Below are 18902 nucleotides of genomic sequence, written 5' to 3' on the forward strand. Positions count from 1 at the left end.
CATATACCCAGTTTATCTTGAAGAGACACATACATGCACACATGAGAACACACACACAATTCTACTTTGACTTGTAATATTCTAATATCCTCAACAAACAGGTCTTTATGACTTCAACTCATTTTTGTGTTATTCTTTCACCTAATACAATGCACAGTTCATCAGTAATGTCTATGTGTGTACACTGTACTCCCACCTCTACTCAAGCAGTGACTGAATTTGCTGTTTAAACTATCATTTGCATAACTTGTAGCATTTTTTATTCATTAAAATGCTTAGAACTTTCTGTTTAAGGACTGGACTAGTATATTGCTGTGGTTGGATAGGTGGTAATACAAGGCATAAATAATGCATGCCTAACCCCGGCAGAGGACTTCATGCAGAGGTACAGACAAGATGCATTTCAGCAGCGACTAAAGAAAGTGGTAGTTGTCTCACCTCCATGACCTGTCTGTGCTGCATATTGTACTCTCTCCATAATCTCTGTTTATTTAATACTTGGTGCTACTTTGGTGATTACCTCACTGACAGTGAAACATTCCCCTGAGCCCTCTCCTGTGCAGTAATTACTGACCTGGTTATATCCGTGCTGGGCAGGGTCATCAGACTCCACCCCAAATACTGGTGAGTAAGTGGTATGGGAAAAAGACTGAAGAGTCATTATTGCTGCATGGAGGTGTGGTAGTGTTACTTGGTACAGCTGTGGCCCTACCTTAAAGTCTGCTGGTGTTGCGTTATGCAGCTAAGCATGCCATAAGGCATGGTCATTGGGGCATCATCACCCTAAGCCTAAGAATGGCACTGTTATAATGTTGCCTCCATTTACAACTCCAGTCTTTATCAGGACTTGAGAAATGTCATGCCCTCAACTGGTCTTCTCACCTTCCTCTCTTTTGCCTTAAGATAGACAAGCAGTCAAAAGGCCATCATGCATCTCTTTCCCCTCCCACCAGCTTCAAGAAGTGCCAGAGCTCCGAAACTGAACTCCAGTTGTTTGGGTCTTAGGACTTTACCCCTCTATGGAAACAAATCTACTATCCATTATCTCAAAATGCAACTGCTGCATGCCTTCAGACCAGCTGTACCACCTATATACACCAGATTTCATGAGATATTTTTGCAGCCTGTGTTAAGCTGGTTATCAGGCTCATTAAATTTATTTAGCCATAGTATATATCATTGGATGAATTATCTGTATAAAAGCACTCCAGCAGTCCACGGCAGGGATAAGCTAAACAATTTAATGAATAAAATAAAAATAAAACAAAACTGGTGCAGAGATAGATAAGCGCTTTCGCATGTCGCTTCTTCAGATCTAATAAACAACTGAAAACACTTGGTGTTTAAATACCAGCTCATCATACAATGTATCCAGTCACATGCTGTGCATCATTAGGTTACTATAGTGATGTTAAAAAAGCACTAATTGCTAATAACATATACCATGTGTATGCCTTTGAGAATATGTCTAGGGGGTGTTTACACATGGTATATGTTATTAGCAAGTATGTGCTTTTTAACATCGTTTGTTGTGCTTGCACAGCAGTGATGTAATCTCTCTTCAATGTTTTCTTATTGGATAAGTTATGTTTATGTACTGTGAAGTATAAACATCTGAAAAGATGGCAAGTAACTTAACTCGTACAGAAAGATCCAGAAACATTTTGTCTCTGAATCACAGTCTGCCACAGTTACAGTTGCTCAAAATGCAACCATTATATGCCTTTCATAAAGCTATCCAAATCAAATCAAAGCCCTTTATATGTTTATTAATGCTTTAAAGCAGCAATCAGACATTTGCAAACATATTTTATTTATTTTATTGATTTATTTATTTTACATTTGTTGACCGGGTTAGACTGGCTGGGCAGGTGCCCTTTTTCAGCAGTGACCCGGGGAGAAAAGCTTCATTTAATACAAGTAAAAATAAGATAAAAATGATACAGCAGTCAAGTATTAATATGCCACAGCTTATTCTAACAAATAGTATAGGCAATGAAAAGAAATTAAGAACTCTTAACCAGTCTATACAGTACAATAACAACAGAAAAAGTAGACTACTTACAGTCTTTACAATGTAATTTGATTAAACAGTGGTTTAAAATAAAGGCTTTATTGAGTAAGGGAATGTAGGGATGTACAGTGGAACAGTATGGTAGAATTGAAGAAGGAGAAAGAGGGAAAATATGTATATATTTTATGGTGGCTGAGTACAGTGGCAGTACCAATGATTTCTGAGGTGGTCTTTTAATGCTGATTTGAATACTTTTGTGTTGGTAAAGGACCGTACTTCTTGAGGTAGTTTATTCCAGGACATGGATGGGTGATAGCTATACAGTTTACATCCAGTTTTAGTTTTGGGTTTATAAATTTGTAATAAGTTTTGATTAGAGTTTCTAAGTTGTCTGGAGGGAGAGTAATAAGAAATTAGTGGAGCAAGTGTTGGGCAGAAAGAAGGCAAGTAAAGGATAGAGTGAATAATGGAGCGTTGAGAGAGTTCAAGATGGTGAGGTAGTTCTAACCAGTCCATTTGTTTTAATGAGATGCAGTGATGGGATTTATAGTTTTGATTTGCTGCAAAATGGCTATTTTATTATAGGAGGTTTTAAGCTTGGTCAGAAGGGTAGAGTCAAGATTAGTAAGGATCTGTGAGCCATACATAAGACTGGGTAGGAGGTATGATTGAGCGAGTGTAATCCTGGCATCAGAGGAAAGAAATTTCTTCAATCTGTAAAGTAGTCTTAGTTTTTGATGGGCCTTTTTGATTCAGTTATTGATATGTATGCCAAACTTCAGTTGGTAATCTATGGTTATTCCTGAGTTTGGTGCAGGATTCTACTTGTATGGAGGTGTTGTTAAGAGATAGTATGGAGAAGGTAGATTTGATATAGGATAGATTTTTTGGGAGAAACAGTAGCAGTTTTGTTTTTTTGGATTGAGTATGAGTTGATTGTTAGTAAGCCAGGATTCTATTGAGTTAAAAGCAGTTTGGGTGGCAGAATGTAGTTCAGAGATGGAGCTGGCAATTGTAGTGATGGTAGAGCCATCCACATATTGAACTAGAGAAGTCAAGGGGGTGGCAGAGTAGAGATTGTTAGTGAAAATATTGAAGAGTAAAGGCCCTACAATAGAGCCTTGGGGAACTCCCATTTTGACAGGTAGAGGTGGTGAGAGTGCTGACTGCCATTTGACAGATTGGGTTAGATTGGAGAGGTAGCTAGAGAACCATGAAACTACTTCGGGTGAGAAATTTAATTCTTGTAATTTGTTTGAGGAGAGGGTGAGATGCAGTATCAAATGCTTTGGATATATCCAGAAATAGGCAAGAAACTAGATTGTGGTTGTCCCTGGCAAGAGAGACTGTGTGGAAAAAGAAGTGCTGTGGTAGTGCTGTGTCTAGGTCTGAAGTCATGTTGAGTAGGAGTTAGAAGGTTATGCCTAGTAAGATATTGCATGACCTGCTTGTGAACACATTTTTTGAGGATTTTGGAAAGAGGGGGCAGGATGGCAATTAGACGGAAATTAGAGATATCAGAGGAGTTGCCACATTTGTGTATAAGTAGGGTATGAAACTGCTTCCATATGGCTGGGACTTCTGCGCTATAGCTATTAATTAGAATTGATACTGGTAGGGCAAGAGACTCTGATGCAAGTTGAAGAAAGTTAGGAGGTATTTTATCTGTAGATGGGGAGCAGGATTTTAAGTTGGATAGTTGAGACTTGATAAAGGAAGTTGGCACTGGTTTGAGGGAGAAGGAGTTGGAGGGAGGTGAGGTTGAAGGGAGGATTAGTGACAGGAAGATTTGAAGTAGATGGAGTATTAGACTTTAATAACTTGGATATGGAGTCAATAAAGTATGAGTTAAATAGGGAGGCAATTTCTAGTGAGGTTTTGTCTGGGGATGGGTTGGTGGAGAGGGATTGCCTGGGTGGAGTATCTGGTTAATTGAGTGCCAGAATTTTTTTGAATTGTTTTTTTAGTGTGGTTTATATATTTCTTTGTTAAGTTCCTTGCTTCTCTGTATTTTTGCAGATCTTTAGGAAGTTTAGTTTGGGACCAGATTTTCCAAAGCTTATCTCTATTTTTCATAAGGTTGAGAGTAGTTTTGGACAGCCAGGGTGAGACTGTAGATTTGATACGTATAGTACGAGTGGGAGCTAGATAGTCTAGTATGTTGAGAAAGATAGAGTTGAAGTGAAGGACAGCTTCTTCTAAGGGGAGGTATTTTAGAATATCCCAGTTAACTTTTGAGAGGAGTGTGTTAAGTGTGTTACAGTTAAAGTTTGAGAGTTTGCGACAGGTGATGTATCTGAGTAGCTTAGACAATTGGAGGGAGAACCTAGTAACCTTTGCTGGAGAGTGGTCACTTAGACAGTCTGGTAAGGTTTGGGGATTGTGATATTTCAAAGGTTAGGATACTAGTATCCAGTCTATTAGGGTATGAGAGGTATTAGAATTGTTAGAATGTGTTTGGTGGGTGATAAGCTGAAAAAAGCCATATAAATTAGTGTTGGTTTTTGAGCTGTCATTAGTGATAGCCAGTTGATATTCACCTCCCCAAGGATAATACTTTCATTGTGAAAGTTATGAGTGAAGTAGGAGAGAATATTTTCTAATATAGGGATGTTATCACCTGGGGGTATATAAATTGCAGCAATGGTAATGGAGGAATGGTCATTAATTTTGAGATTTCATATGATCAGTTCCGCAGGTGCAAAGGATGGAGTAGGTTTAGGTAGCAATGTCAAGGTGAGATGGTTTTTATAAAGTATTGTTACACCTCCTCCTTTGGGTGATCTAGCTGTAATATGTTATATCCTGGTGGAAGGATGTCATTATCTGGGATATGCGATTTTAACCAGGTTTCGGTTAAGGAGACAATATCAGGGTTATGATCAGTTATCCAGGCACGGAGTTCACAGACTTTGTTTAGTATACTGCAAGTGTTCAGAGTAGAGAAGGAAATGTGTTTGCTGGGAGGGAGAGGGGTGGATGAAGTTTAATCCATTAAGTAGAAGATGCACTAAACTGCTGCTACAACAATGCTAAATCCCAAATAGCTCATAGAAGGTAATACAGGATTTTATTGTATAAAATTATATAAAATATGTAAATCATATGACCTAGACATCTTAAAAATTGTGTTATGAGACATTGAAAGTCATCTGTATGTGTCTAAATCATAGTCATTTCAGCCTTATTTTACTAAAAAATGGACAAAAACATAAAAACAACAGAAAATACATTTCCCTTGTTGAATAGGGGTGGGGGGGGTGGGGGGAGGGCATACACTGTTCCATTAAAATTCTCTCAGTCATCTCCATTAAAATGTTATTTCCACCTTGAGACTTTCTGATATTTGTTGCCCACGTCCTTGTCAATATTCTGTCAGTCCTTTTGTAAATTAATTTTTGAGCACCTTTCAGAATGCATACTGCTTACCACTAGGGCCTCATCCAGTGCGTGGTAATCTAGCCAACTGCCTAGGACCTGGTGCTGATTGGGCGACCCATCTTGACCAGTACAAAAAAAAAAAAACATTATCCACTCCATTGCTTTGTGTGTGACTCTAGTCTATTGCACCAATGAAAGAGACTTTTGAGACTATCTGGAGTTGAGCCAATGAGATTCCAAATCTTTGAAACATCTGGTATTTTTCTTTTGCATGGTAAATGCTGCTACAGATATCAAACTATATTGAACTCAGACATTGCTGCCATATAAGGGGGCTTAATGTTGCCATAGAAATGACATTGCTGCCATGTTGAGGGCATTGTTTGCTGCCCATCGCCATTTTTTTTCTAGAGATGTAGAGATGTTTTTGCATGTGTATATGTGTGTGTGTGTGTGTGTGTGTGTGTGTGTGTGTGTTTGTGTTATAGTGATGCAGTGCACGTGTGCTTTCATTATTTTTGATTTTGTCCAGAATTCTTGAGCAAAGAAGTTGGGACATATTTTTGCTTGTTCCTTGTAGATTGTTGTGGACTACAGTCATTAAATAATGGCAGGCATGTTTGTTCCAGACTTTTTGTCTTCAGAAAATGCTTGCTAATGAAAAACTTTTTATTCTAGAAGCTGCAAAGCTTGTTATTCTAGAAACTTTCCAGGTATAAAAGAGAAACATTTAAAATCTGTTCTTAATTTCTGTGCCTTTTATTCTTAAGCTAGGAAGTTGAGAAGGCATAGGGGAGTTTGCAGTTTGTTCTTACTATTAATTCTGACAGTAGTGAAGTGAAATACATTTCTGGCCCATTATTCAAGAATGTGTTCATTTACTTGATCTCAAGCAAATATCTGAGGTGTATAGTCAGAAGAAGCTGAAATTGGTGTGTGTGTGTGTGTGTGTGTGTGTGTGTGTGTGTGTGTGTGTGTGTGTGTGTGTGTGTGTGTGTGTGTGTGTGTGTGTGTGTGTGTGTGTGTAAATATTTGGTTCCTGCAACCAAGAGTAGTTACGGTGTAATGGAAGTAAGTAATTATAGTAAACAAGAGCATCATCATATGAGCCATTTTCTTTAAGTAAAATCTTTGGTTTACTTAATTTTTTTTTTTTTACTGTTGATAGTGTGTCTGTTATTTGACTGTGACTACACTGGACAGCATGAAGTCTAGGAATGTAATGGTTTCATGTATGTTAATGAGTTCCCTGTCTTCCACTGAAAGGGGGTTAGCCACCAGCTTTCTTTTTACAAGCATGCAGGTGTGCAATGCACTGTGTTGGTCCACAATAGTGTGTCTGGTACTTAGTGCAGACAAGTAAGGCTGTGACCTGCTAAAGAACTGCTTCTGTAGTTCAGCTTTTGATTCTAGCAGCCTCCATTTGCCTGCTGTGTGACTCTGACCAAATCATTTCTCTATACAGTGATCCTGGGCTGCCCCTGGAAATAAATACTTGCACCCAGTCATCTTTTCCAAGTTGTTAACATATGATTTATACATTCATGTTTTGAATTCTTGCACTCTTTGCATAGTTGCTAATTAGTGCTTCACTATATGCTGTTTTGATTACGAATTCCAGCGTGTGTCTTGCAGTTTAATCTGTTGCCAGAGGCATTTTCAATAAATGAGTTTCAAGGAAGAAAAGTTTGCTGTTGCTCATGCCAAATCTATTTTCAACATGAGACTTTTTTTTGTTTAACAAGGTCTGTCAGTGTTTTTGTTATAACATTTTAAATAACAGTTTTAAATTAAAGCTAAATCTCTCTGATTATTGTAAAAGTAAAAAAGAAAATGGTCTGAACACTCACAGGTTTGAACAGTGCTTTATGGTAATCACAGCTGGCCTTAGGCATAGACCAACTAGGCGGCCACCTAGGGTGTCGCTGTAGCAGAGGCACTTTTCCAGTAATCTGGATGGTGTAGGTAGAACAGGATGGAGGCATTGGGTGGTGCTAGGGGTGCTGTGGAGACCTTTTGCCTAGGTCATCAAGTGACCAAATGCCAGCCCTGATGGTAATTGGGGAGAGTCAGCCAAGTAATGGGATATGGCCTGGCCCATTACTTTGTCTAGGGCCCCATTTGACCATGATCCAGATCGGCAACTTAAAAACAAAAACAAGGCAATGGTGCAGCATGAAACTTTAAAAGTAAAGTACCAGAAAATATCCTTGATGATTTATCACTAGAAGTATAAAAACCTACAACCTACATCAGTATTATTTGCAAGTATATAAGAATCAAAATAAATCCTGGCACCAGATAATTAGCATAAACCACACTAATAACCAGAAATAAAACACTGTAAAATAAACAGCGCTACAAGTAAGAGTGTATTGAGCTCTGTCATCCCAAACAAAGTGAGAACTTCATATGAATGGATTGATGCCAATGCTGAAGACGATATAGGGAGAGGCAGTACCCATAATGTTTAGAAGGCAGAGTGAGCTTCAGTATTTCTAATAGAAGAACTTTTCAGGTTTTTCTGCAACACTTTTGTTAAGATCAACCTATAGTATTTTCAGCAAACCTGTACTTTGGCATTTTAGTGGTTTATTAATCAGATGAAATGCTCAGATTTCAACATTAGTTCAGTACTATTTCAGATTACCTTTAAAAAAGTTGCTTTTAAATAAGAATCAGAAAATGTGCATGCTTTATGTAGCTGTAAGATTTGCAACACTTTTATGGCTAAATGTATAAGGCCACACCTGTTAGCTGGAAGAAAGCATATATTTTTTATTCAAGCATAAATTGTGGTGGATTGCTGCCTTTTCTTGTGAGATTCATAGGTTCATAGGTTGGTACTAGGTTTTTGGCCCAAGGACCTATACAAGCCTAGCCATAACAATTCCCTGGCTATTTCTTCCCACACTATTTACTTCCCTGGACCCCTGTTTAGCAGGGCGACTGACGTGATCCCCGGGGTGAATTTCCTTTCTCTCATCCAATCATCAAGGTTCCTTTTGAAGGTTAATGTAGATGTTCACCAGTGTATCATTTATGGCAAATATTTTGCCATCCTTAATAGTTGCAAGAACTTGCATCCACTATTATGCTTTTTTATTATTTACAAACACTTTTTTTAAATCAGATTAAAGTATTATTACATTATTTCTGTCTTATATTTTAAGAAAATTATAAAGATGTAAACTTGCATCATTATTGGTAACTATAACTCTGTTAGTTCTCTGGATGGTTCATGGCTTGAGTATATTACAAAGGCTGCATTTCTTATTGGCTGTGGGACAAACATGAAACAGAAACATTTCATGCATTTGCTGCCCTAATAAACAGAAATAAAAAAAAAAAATAGATGGCATGTATTGGAAACATTTCACAGCATGCAACAAAACACTGCTGTACCCCAGGACTTTGAGACATTTATCAGCACTTTTAGTTTGAAAGCACAGTGGCTCACTGATAAAATTTCAGCTAACCAGACACAGACCGTGATGTTTTGTTCTTACCACTGCTCACCGTCTCTGTGGACTTTGCATGTTTTTATTGTTTGTCTGCAGTTTGTTATTTTTTCTGGGCATGCTCATTTCTTGTTATTTCTCCAAATGGTAGCACTGACTTAATTGTTTATTTATATTGACTTTACTCTTGCCCTTGTAGCCCTGGTCATACCTGTAAAAGGTCAATAGACCAGACAATCTGCCTGCTTAACAAGCTAAAAATAAATAAATAATTTGTAATATGCCTTACCATAACTAACCTACTGAAATTATTATGTGTGACATACATTGTGCATATGCTATGCTTTCTCTTACTGTATTATCTGACAGGGCAATTCATTGAGCAAAATATTGTTAAGACTTAATATATATTCAGAATATTTTTAATACTGCTTGCTTTTTATTTCATCACTTGCTTAGAATTTTATAAAGGCTGTATAAATAGGTTGCCATCTTCTAATGAACAGAAGTACTTTGATGCACTGCTGTTTGATTTAACACCTCAGATTTACTGTCACACATTATTCCAGTCATATTATACTGAGCCAGGATAAGAAAATGATATATGCCCTAGACATCTGTGCTTTTTGTAGGGAGGTTGTACTCTACTGTATCCTCGAATGACTGGATGTGGATTGGTGTGATTTAGCTATAAAGTGTGTTGGGGAATGCAGCCACACGAGGACTGCAGTCCCCTCTACCAAAACATACTGAAAGCACTTTAGCTGTTATATTTTCTGCAGTGGTCTAACAAAGTTGTGGAGTAGTGAGGTTATGAAACTCAGTTATCATAAGGGAGGCCAAACAGGCACATAACCGGTCCATGGATTCTTTCATTTCAGGATTTTTAATTTCATTCCATCTGATTTCTGAAATCTCTTTGCAACGGAATACGAAAGCTGTTTATAGCTGGTATATGTTTTATATATTAATGTACCCTATTTTCTTAGATATTTAGAAACGTTTGGATCAGCTGAAGGAGACAAAGTGTTAGTTTTACATAAGATGATGCTATTCCATCTTCAGTTTTTCAGTAAAAATAATTATTATGTGATTCCTCCTCACTTAAATGGTTTAGGTTTTAGACAGAATTATGAATATACAGCTCTCTCCTTCTCAAATTACCTTAATTTTGCTTAATATTAATTAATATTGCTTGTTTGCCTATTTTTTCTTGTACTCCAGCAGCTAACTCGGTTATCTCAGTTATTCATCAGAACAGGTTGAAATTCAGCTGTAGCATGATGAAATCCAACTATTTTAGCACACATGGAAAACTTTGCAATGTGAGCTATACAACTCTGTAGCAGATGGCTCTAGTATAACTTTTTTAAGACTGTCATTTCATAGTAACTTGGATTGCTTCCTCACAGACTAATACAGTTCTTTGGTATTTCTGTGCCATTTCACAGCAAATATGAAAAACAGTATTCCTCTAAGGATGCTGTCCCTATATCGAATAGCCAAAAAGAGTTGTCCTCTTGCATTTGAGATCAGAATGTGTTATACTGGAGTTGTCAGAAGTTGCAAAAAGAAAGTACTTACTGCTTTTGATATCAAAAAGATTTGAAAACCAGTTCAAGCCTTATCATTGGTCTTTCAAGTGGTAGTCACTTCTTTTTTAAAACACAAATGTTTAAATCATACAGTCTGAAGCATCATGAATATTGTTTCAAAACAGTTAAACTTCTGCTATATAGTTGCTGAAGAGATGAGAAAAGAGAAGGGGTAATAAAATAAGTGAAAATAAAACAACAAAAATATTTGCTTTTTCTCTGAGGAGTGGTAAATGATGTGGTAGAAAAGTAACACGCATATAAGGAAAGCATTAGGATACTCTCTTTATAAAACACACCTGTTGGACAAATGTCTGTTTGTGACCTCATAATTCCTGTTTTATGCATTCAGAAGTACATATCTGTAGTTTATCAGGAGACTCCTTTCTGATAGCTGTAACACAGACTCAAAGTGAATGCAGCAAGAGCTACTTATAAGGATGTCATCATGATTCTGCTCATGTCATTTGCTCACTAAGTATTGTAGAAAAACATTTGATTAAGTGCACTGCCTAATACAGAATCTAAACTTGTCTTTGCTACAGGTGCCACTGACTGTCAGCTTAATAATAAAGGACTGAAGTGTGATGAGGAAGGACAGTACCTACCTGCGCAATACAATGCTACAAGTCAGAAGTCATTCTGTGTCAGCATGGATGGAGAGAAAGTGAACTGGACAGAAACAACAGATTCCCTTAGTGACTCTCAGTGTTTGTGTATGTATACCACTTTTTATCAATGACCATAATCTACTTTAACAGCTTGATACAATGGGCTGCTTTCTGTGTCATCACAAATACTGTGACAAAGCAGGTAGCGAGTCAACAGATGGAGAGTGCTTTACATTTAGAAACTTGTAACTGAGATTCATTACTTAAAGTCATGCAGCTAATGGTTAACTGTTTCAACAAAAAATCTGAGAGAATATTTTTTGATGTGTTACTACATCTAAAAAAGGCACAAATCCATTTAACAGGTGGTAACAAATTCAGAATATTTGAATTTTTCAGTATCAGCAAGCTATTGGCAAGAAGGACATTGCAAACATAATATATAGAGAGCTGTACTACTTCTCATAAGGCACAGTTATATGTCTGGTAGACTGATGGACAGAGAAGGATAGGTAGCTAGCTAGCAAGAGAGACAGAGAGGGACCAGTAGTTAGCTAGCAAGATAGATTGAGAGAGAGAGAGACAGGTAGCTAGCTAGCAAGATAGGTAGAGAGGGACAGATAGCTAGCTTGCAAGAGAGACAGACAGAAAAGGACAGATAGCTAGTTAGCAAGATAGAGAGGGACAGGTAGCTAGCTAGAAAGATAGATAGACAGGGTCAGGTAGCTAGCTAGCAAGATAGATAGAGAGGGTCAGGTAGCTAGCTAGCAAGATAGATAGAAAGGGACAGATAGTTAGCAAGCAACGTAGATAGAGAGGGACAGATAGCTAGCTAACAAGATAGATAGATACAGAGGGACAGATAGCTAGCTAGCAAGGCAGATAGATAGAGAGGGACAGATAGCTAGCAAGGTAGATATATATAGAGAGGGACAGATAGCTAGCTAGCAAGGTAGATAGATACATAGAAAGGTAGGTAGGTAGACAGATAGCTAGATTCCAAACCTAATGGGTATAATGTTTTCACCATTAAGAAGGTTACAGTTTTTCTAATGGCTTTATAAATAGTATTTCTTCTTATGCCATGTGAAGTGTTTTGGGTATTATCTTATAAGTCGCCAAATGGTTAATATCAAAGTTCGCATTATCTTAAAAAAGACAAAGCTCACTTATTTGCACTAGAAGTCAGTAAAACAGGAGTTAATCATAGCTTACATCCTTCTAAGTTGGGAACTGCTGATTGAGAGCTCAGTGTCTGTTATTCTAAAAGTGTATTAATTCTGGTTTAAGCACTTGGGCTTCAGGCCAGTTATTTTACATTAAAAGGGTTCGTGGTCTGCACTCTTGTGGGAGGAGAGGCTGGACTCTGCCCTTCTGAGCTGGGAATTTCTGGTTAAAGGCTTATAGTGCCTGCATATTTGAACTGCTTCTTACTGAAATCGGTACACCTTGTTTGCTGTAGCGTAGACTTGATCCAGGCCTGCTGAATCTAGCTTTGTTTGTATAACTTGAGCACTAATCCAGGCATTCTTTAAAGTATTCAATTGTATTTACTACTGCTTGGTAGTAACTTGATTAAAGTGTAGCTATCATTCTAAGTCTTTTGGATTAAGCACTTGGGCTTCAGACCAGTTGTTTTACATTAGGAAGGTTTGTGGCCTGCACTGTGGTGGCAGGACAGGTAGCTTACATCCTTCTAAGTTGGGAACTGCTGATTGAGGGCTCAGTGTCTGTTATTCTAAAAGTGTATTAGTTCTGGTTTAAGCACTTGGGCTTCAGGCCAGTTATTTTACATTAAGAAGGTTCGTGGTCTGCACCCTTGTGGGAGGAGAGGCTGGACTCTGCCCTTCTGATCTGGGAATTTCTGGTTAAAGGCTTATAGTGCCTGCATATTTCAACTGTTTCTTACTGAAATTGGTACACCTTGTTTGCTGTAGCATAGACTAGATCCAGGCCTGCTGAATCTAGCTTTGTTTGTATGCTTGTTGTTTGTTTGCTTGTTATTTCCCTGAAATGCTAATACCACCTAAAACGCGGCTTTTCAGCGCTTCTGTGGATCCCTAGTGATATCTGCATTGCTTACTGTACTTATTTCCTTGTTTCACTTAAAAGAAAGTTACTGTTTGTCATTTTTGCATTTAAATTACCTGTAACACATTGCATTTAAGTTACCTGGCACTTGCTCACTAAAGCAATTATATAAGTCAGCACTAAAAAATTAAAAGCACTACACCCTCACAAACTCCCCTTGAGTACCTTGTTCCCCATTGGCCCTTTTTTTCAATTATAAAGGAATTCCCAATACTATTCTAGCATGTCCAAAAGTCAGTTGTCAATCTCCTCTCCGGTCCAGCTGGTGAATCTGGGAATCTTGAGGCAATGTTACAACTGCCTCATGTACACAGACAACCCTCTCCTCTTCCCAACAAATTCCAACACATGTGAGAGATGCATCCATATAGCCAAACTGGAGGCTAAGCTCTCTCAACTCAGTACTGGCGTAACCAGTCAGGAGGAGAAGGAAACCACACTCACTACAATTCCAGTCTCACATACACCTACCACGACAGCAAACCAAACACATAAACACACAAAACATACCCGAGGCTCTAAATAAAAATCTGCCTAAGCAGCAGAGACCTCCAAAGCAGACACCCAAGCAACCGCTACCCCAAAACAAAACACGTGCAACACATAGCTCACAAAGCCAGTGTGCCGAACAGTCACAGCCCTTAAGGCTAAACAACACACCTGATACACTTGTAATAGGTGACTCTATCGTCAGGCACACTGACGTCCCGCTCACCAGGCTGAACAAGGAGAAGGTCACGGTGAGCTGCCTGTTGGGCGCTAGGAGACGCCACATAACACAAGCACTCAGGTCACTCCAAGGCAAGTACAAATATGACTCAGTCATTGTCCATGCTGGTGTGAATGACCTGAGATGTACCTCCCTGGACTACATGAAAAGAGACATAGAGGAGCTCTCTGAGCATGTGGCCCAGGCCGGTATGACCCTGACCTTGAGTAGCATCTTACCCTCACCAAGAATGATGCCACAATATGAAGACAAGGTGATCAATTTCAACAATTGACTTAAGTATTGGTGTCATTCAAAGGGGATCCAATGCCTGTCAGCCTGGGATGACATGCTCAACAAGCCACGATGTTTCGCAAGGGACGGCTTGCACCTGTCACCCCTGGGCTTTCGGATATTGGCAAAGGCTCTTGCTACCCCCATAGTGCCTTTTTTAGGCAAGGCTCAAAAGACAAACCCACCTCCATAGCTATCACAAGGGATAAGAAACTAAGAGTAATGCTACTCAACGCCAGAAGTCTAAACCTCAAGATGCACGCACTCGAAACTCTCCTTAGCATGGAGAACATCGATATCTGTGCAGTAACAGAAACCTGGTTCAAGGTTCCCGAGAGCACCCCAGCACTACCAGGTTATACCTCATACCATGCTTTTCGGCCCCAAAACTTGGACCGAACCACAAAAGGAGGGGGAGTATCAATATTCGTCAAAGATACCCACACCTCCAGGTTGGTGGCACAGCACAAAGCATCAGAGACTATCCATGTGCAACTAACAGTGGGTAAAACTGCCTTCCAGTTTATAACCTGCTACATACCACCCTCCCAAACCCAGGAACCCCACTCGGCCTTCCTGAGAACACTGGAAAATATGAAGGTCTCTCCAAACACCATTATATTGGGCGACTTCAACTACCCAAACATAGACTGGGAGCATTACTCTAGCTCCAGCACCTTAGCCCAAAGGTTCCTAGAATTTATAAACTCAAATGCTATGGAACAACTTGTTACCACTCCCACAAGAGAGGAAAACATACTGGACCTGATCATCACCAACATGGGGACTCTATACTCCAGACCAGAAGTGTATCCCTCACTGGTAAGATCAGACCATAAACTAATCTCACTGGATATTCACATCCCGACCCCACCTCCTGCCCAGAAAACCACAGTGAAAAACTTCTCCAAAGCAAATTTCACACTCCTCAAAACCGAGGTGGAATCCTTCAAAGCCCCCGGGCCTGTGGAAAATACGGCCCAGACCGCAGAATCCTTTATAAATGCATTCTATGAACACCTTCAGGAATGCATGGATCATGCAATCCCAAATAAAACCAAGACCCAATCCTCCAAAGGCAGACGTCCTGTCTGGTGGACCCCAGCCATAAACAAACTATACAATAGAAGGAAGAAGCTACTAAATGATAGAGCAAAATGAAAGGGAAGGCGTCTCTGATCAGTATTAGCAAAAAACTACGGGCACTCATAAAATCGTCTAAGGCCAGTTTTGAGAGAAAAATTGCACAGGACACTAAGGATAATCACAAGACTTTCTTTAGTTATGTTAGGAACCTGGGTGGGAATTCCCAGATATGCTCAGAATTAGTCCAAAATGACAAAAAATACACCGAACCCACAGACATTGCCAACATCCTAGCTGACAGGTTCAGTGCAAACCCCCCCCCTCCCCACCAAAAGGGCAAATATCTATCCCAGCAGAGTGCTGCTCCCCTGACATCTCAGATGCTCAGGTAAGAGCCGCCCTCTCCAAAGCAAAAACACAGCAGCAATGGGACCAGACAGTGTCCCGGCTGCGCCCTACATGAACTCCACGAAGAGCTCAGCCCAAATAGAAAACTACTGTTCAATCTCAGCCTTACTACAGGATATGTACCCAAAGGGTGGCGTACAGCAACAGTGGTCCCTCTCCACAAAGGTGGTGCCTCAACGGATCCTGGAAACTATCGCCCCATAAGCCTGACTAGCTTGGTCTGCAAAGCTATGGAAAGGATCATCATGGACCTCATAAATAAAGATATTGGGGACCTACAGACACTGGATTCTACCCAGTTCGGCTTTGTTAAGGGCAGATCCTGCCTCTTAAACCTGGTTGATTTCTTTGAAACAGTCACCAAGGCCATCGATGAGGGGAAGGTGGTCCACACAGCCTAACTGGACCTCGCAAAAGCCTTCGATACAATACCCCACTCGGGCATTATAGATAAGCTCACCAGCTTAAATATAAGCCTCTATGTCACTAGATGGGTTGCAAACTGGCTCAAGGACAGAACCCACATGGTTAGAATTGCTGGAGCCATGTCAGACTCCAAACCAGTTACAAGTGGCGTCCCACAAGGCTCAGTCCTGGGACCTCTCTTGTTCGGTATATATTTCTCGGAGGTACAGGCCAACACGGAAGGACTGTGGCTGCCCAAGTTCGCAGATGACTGCAAACTGGGCACCATAATCGACCCTCCTGCCAACAAAAGCATCCTCCAAAAGGGCCTCATAGAAACAGACAACTGGTGCCAGAGCCATGGCCTCAAGCTAAACGCCAAAAAGTGTATAGTCATCCCCTTTGGCAAAAACAAAGTGCCCACAAATTACCACATAGGTGGTAATCCATTTAGTACAGAAGAAGTAATTAGGGACCTGGGGACCCAAGTTGATAGCAGTCTCTCATTTGACAACCACGTGGCCAAAGTGGTTAGAAAAACATTTTATATAGCCCACCTAATCATGAAGGGATTCACATCTAGATCCGGGGAGGTCATCGTGCCTCTTTACTCATCCCTCATCAGGCCCATAATTGAGTGCAATGCCCCTTTTGGGATGTACCTTACCAGACACCTGCAGCAACTGGAAAGACCCCAAAAGTACCTCACCAAGAGGATCAAAGGGCTCAAACAGATGCCATATGCTGCCCGGTTAAAGAAACTCCAGCTCTACTCAGTGGCATACCGCCTGTTCAGGGGCGATCTGTGCCTGACTTATAAAGCCATGTCCAACCCGGAATTAATGGACATGCTGCACCTCAGAAAATCCAAATCCCATTGAGCTATGTGCTCGAGAGACTTGAACCTCAGCACTGAAATAAATAGGACATGCTGGAGGGACAGATTCATAACCCAGAGGCTCCCTTCACTCTGGAATAAAATCCCAGTCCAGGTTAGGCAGAGTCCCTCATTGACTCTCTTCAAGAGGAATCTTGATGAGTGGATGGGAGATCATAGGTTTAACCCGGGTATCACTTCTGTGTCACTGTTAGACAGAGGCACAGTATACTAACCTCGAAAAAGGGCATAGCAAAATTAATTTAAAATGGGTGGCGAAAGCCAAACACATTCTGGCTAGGCTTATAAATGCCCTAGGGCAGATAGCCTAGTATGAACCTATGAACCTATGAATAGTTGAGCTAAACAGAGAAGAAAAGGATAAAATATTGCGGAAGGAAGCACACCCTTTGTCTACCCAGTCAACGTGGCACTAGCATTCAAGACAATACAAGTCAGCTACTGATATACTGAAGACAAGCAGGTATAGTCTGACTGGGCTAGATACCATAAGGGTCAGCTTATGCATATCATCAGTAGGTGCCATTCATTACAACTCTGCTGGCTCTGCAAAAGGCTACAGGAATAAAGCCACACAGTGGTACAGTGACTACATACAACATACCCAGCACAAAGACCGATGAGCAGTGTAAATCATAGTATATTCTACTTCATATTAATTTTTGAATTAATCAGGACTCATACTCCTGATATTTTCAATGATATGATACAACCATTTCACAATGGGGGTGTAGACATGAGTTAAACCCTGCAATGAGCAATAAAGGTTCTATGACAGACAATGCAACTTCACTGCTTCTGTCTCCGGATCACTTTTTTTCAATATATCTATGGCCTTCATTACTTTATCACACACTCCAACTAAAAGAAAAAAAAAATATGCGAAGCATTGCCTCCAAACTTATATATACATGCATACATACAAAATACATACAAATATTTCAAGCATGGGCAATTATGCCCTTCTAGCCTGCCAATATACCAAAACAGTTGTTCCCATAATAAGTGCCAGGCTGTTCTTAAAAATATCTAAACTAGTGCTTATATTATTTGGTAGTCTATTCCATGCATCAGCTACTCTCTCAGAGAACCATTTAGTGCACTTCTCATTCATATAGTATCTTCTACATAGGTTGTCTGATGATTCTCTACTACATTTTGATAACCTGAAACATTCCCAGCGTTAGTTGTTTCTAAATACCCTATATACCCGAATAAGGTCTCCTCTTAACTATCTGTATGAGACACTGCACAAGGTCAGATATTTCAGTCCTTCAGATCAACTTAAATGTTGACATCCATTGCTGCCCTTGGTATATTTCTGCTGTATTCTTTCCAATTTGCACATTCTTGTTTTCTTATAATGTTTCCATATTGTTATTCCATACTCATGTTTGAGTCTAATGTAACTAATAAACAATGATGTAATCATTTCTGATTTCCTAGTCTTTATAAATTTTTATATACAACATATAGTTCTATAACTATCATTATACAATGACTGGCCATTAGTATTAAAAAACGTGCACGCTGATTGGCCAGCCCAACCAGCGTGCCCATTGTAAATCCCAGAATATACCAATGGAAAAAGGTCCGGTCACCTGGCTTCTTTCCATTCATATATTCCAAAACTTTTATTTTCTTTTCAACAAAAATTTAAAAAAAAACTATAGTCCGTACTCTGGGCATACCCGAGAGGCAACATGGAGGAAATACAAAGAAAATCAGGTACGCCAGTTTGAAGGAGATGAGAGACTGTAAAGTGGTGACTGGGGAAAGTGTAGTTAGGAAGCATAGGATGGCTGGTTTGTAAGATGGCGTTGGTGATCAAGAAGAAGAGGAGGAGGAGTGTGAGGGCAGCACCAAGGATCAAATGCTGGAAATTGAAAAAGGGTAATTGTGAGGTGGTGTTCAGGGAAGAGTTAAGACAGGTATTGGGGGGCAGTGAA

General features: G+C 39.7%; 1 protein-coding gene across 1 annotated transcript in view; it reads left to right on the forward strand.

Annotated features, from left to right (window-relative positions):
* Positions 1-18902, forward strand: part of TG (thyroglobulin) — a 2464750-nt gene that overhangs the window by 703985 nt on the left and 1741863 nt on the right. The window contains exon 22 of the mRNA XM_044066937.1: positions 10997-11167. Coding sequence (XP_043922872.1) covers positions 10997-11167 — 171 coding nt within the window. The remainder of the gene's footprint in view (positions 1-10996; positions 11168-18902) is intronic.

This window comes from Protopterus annectens, chromosome 3.part1, assembly GCF_019279795.1.
Source record: "Protopterus annectens isolate FY-2018-M chromosome 3.part1, PAN1.0, whole genome shotgun sequence".
NCBI lineage: Eukaryota > Metazoa > Chordata > Ceratodontiformes > Protopteridae > Protopterus > Protopterus annectens.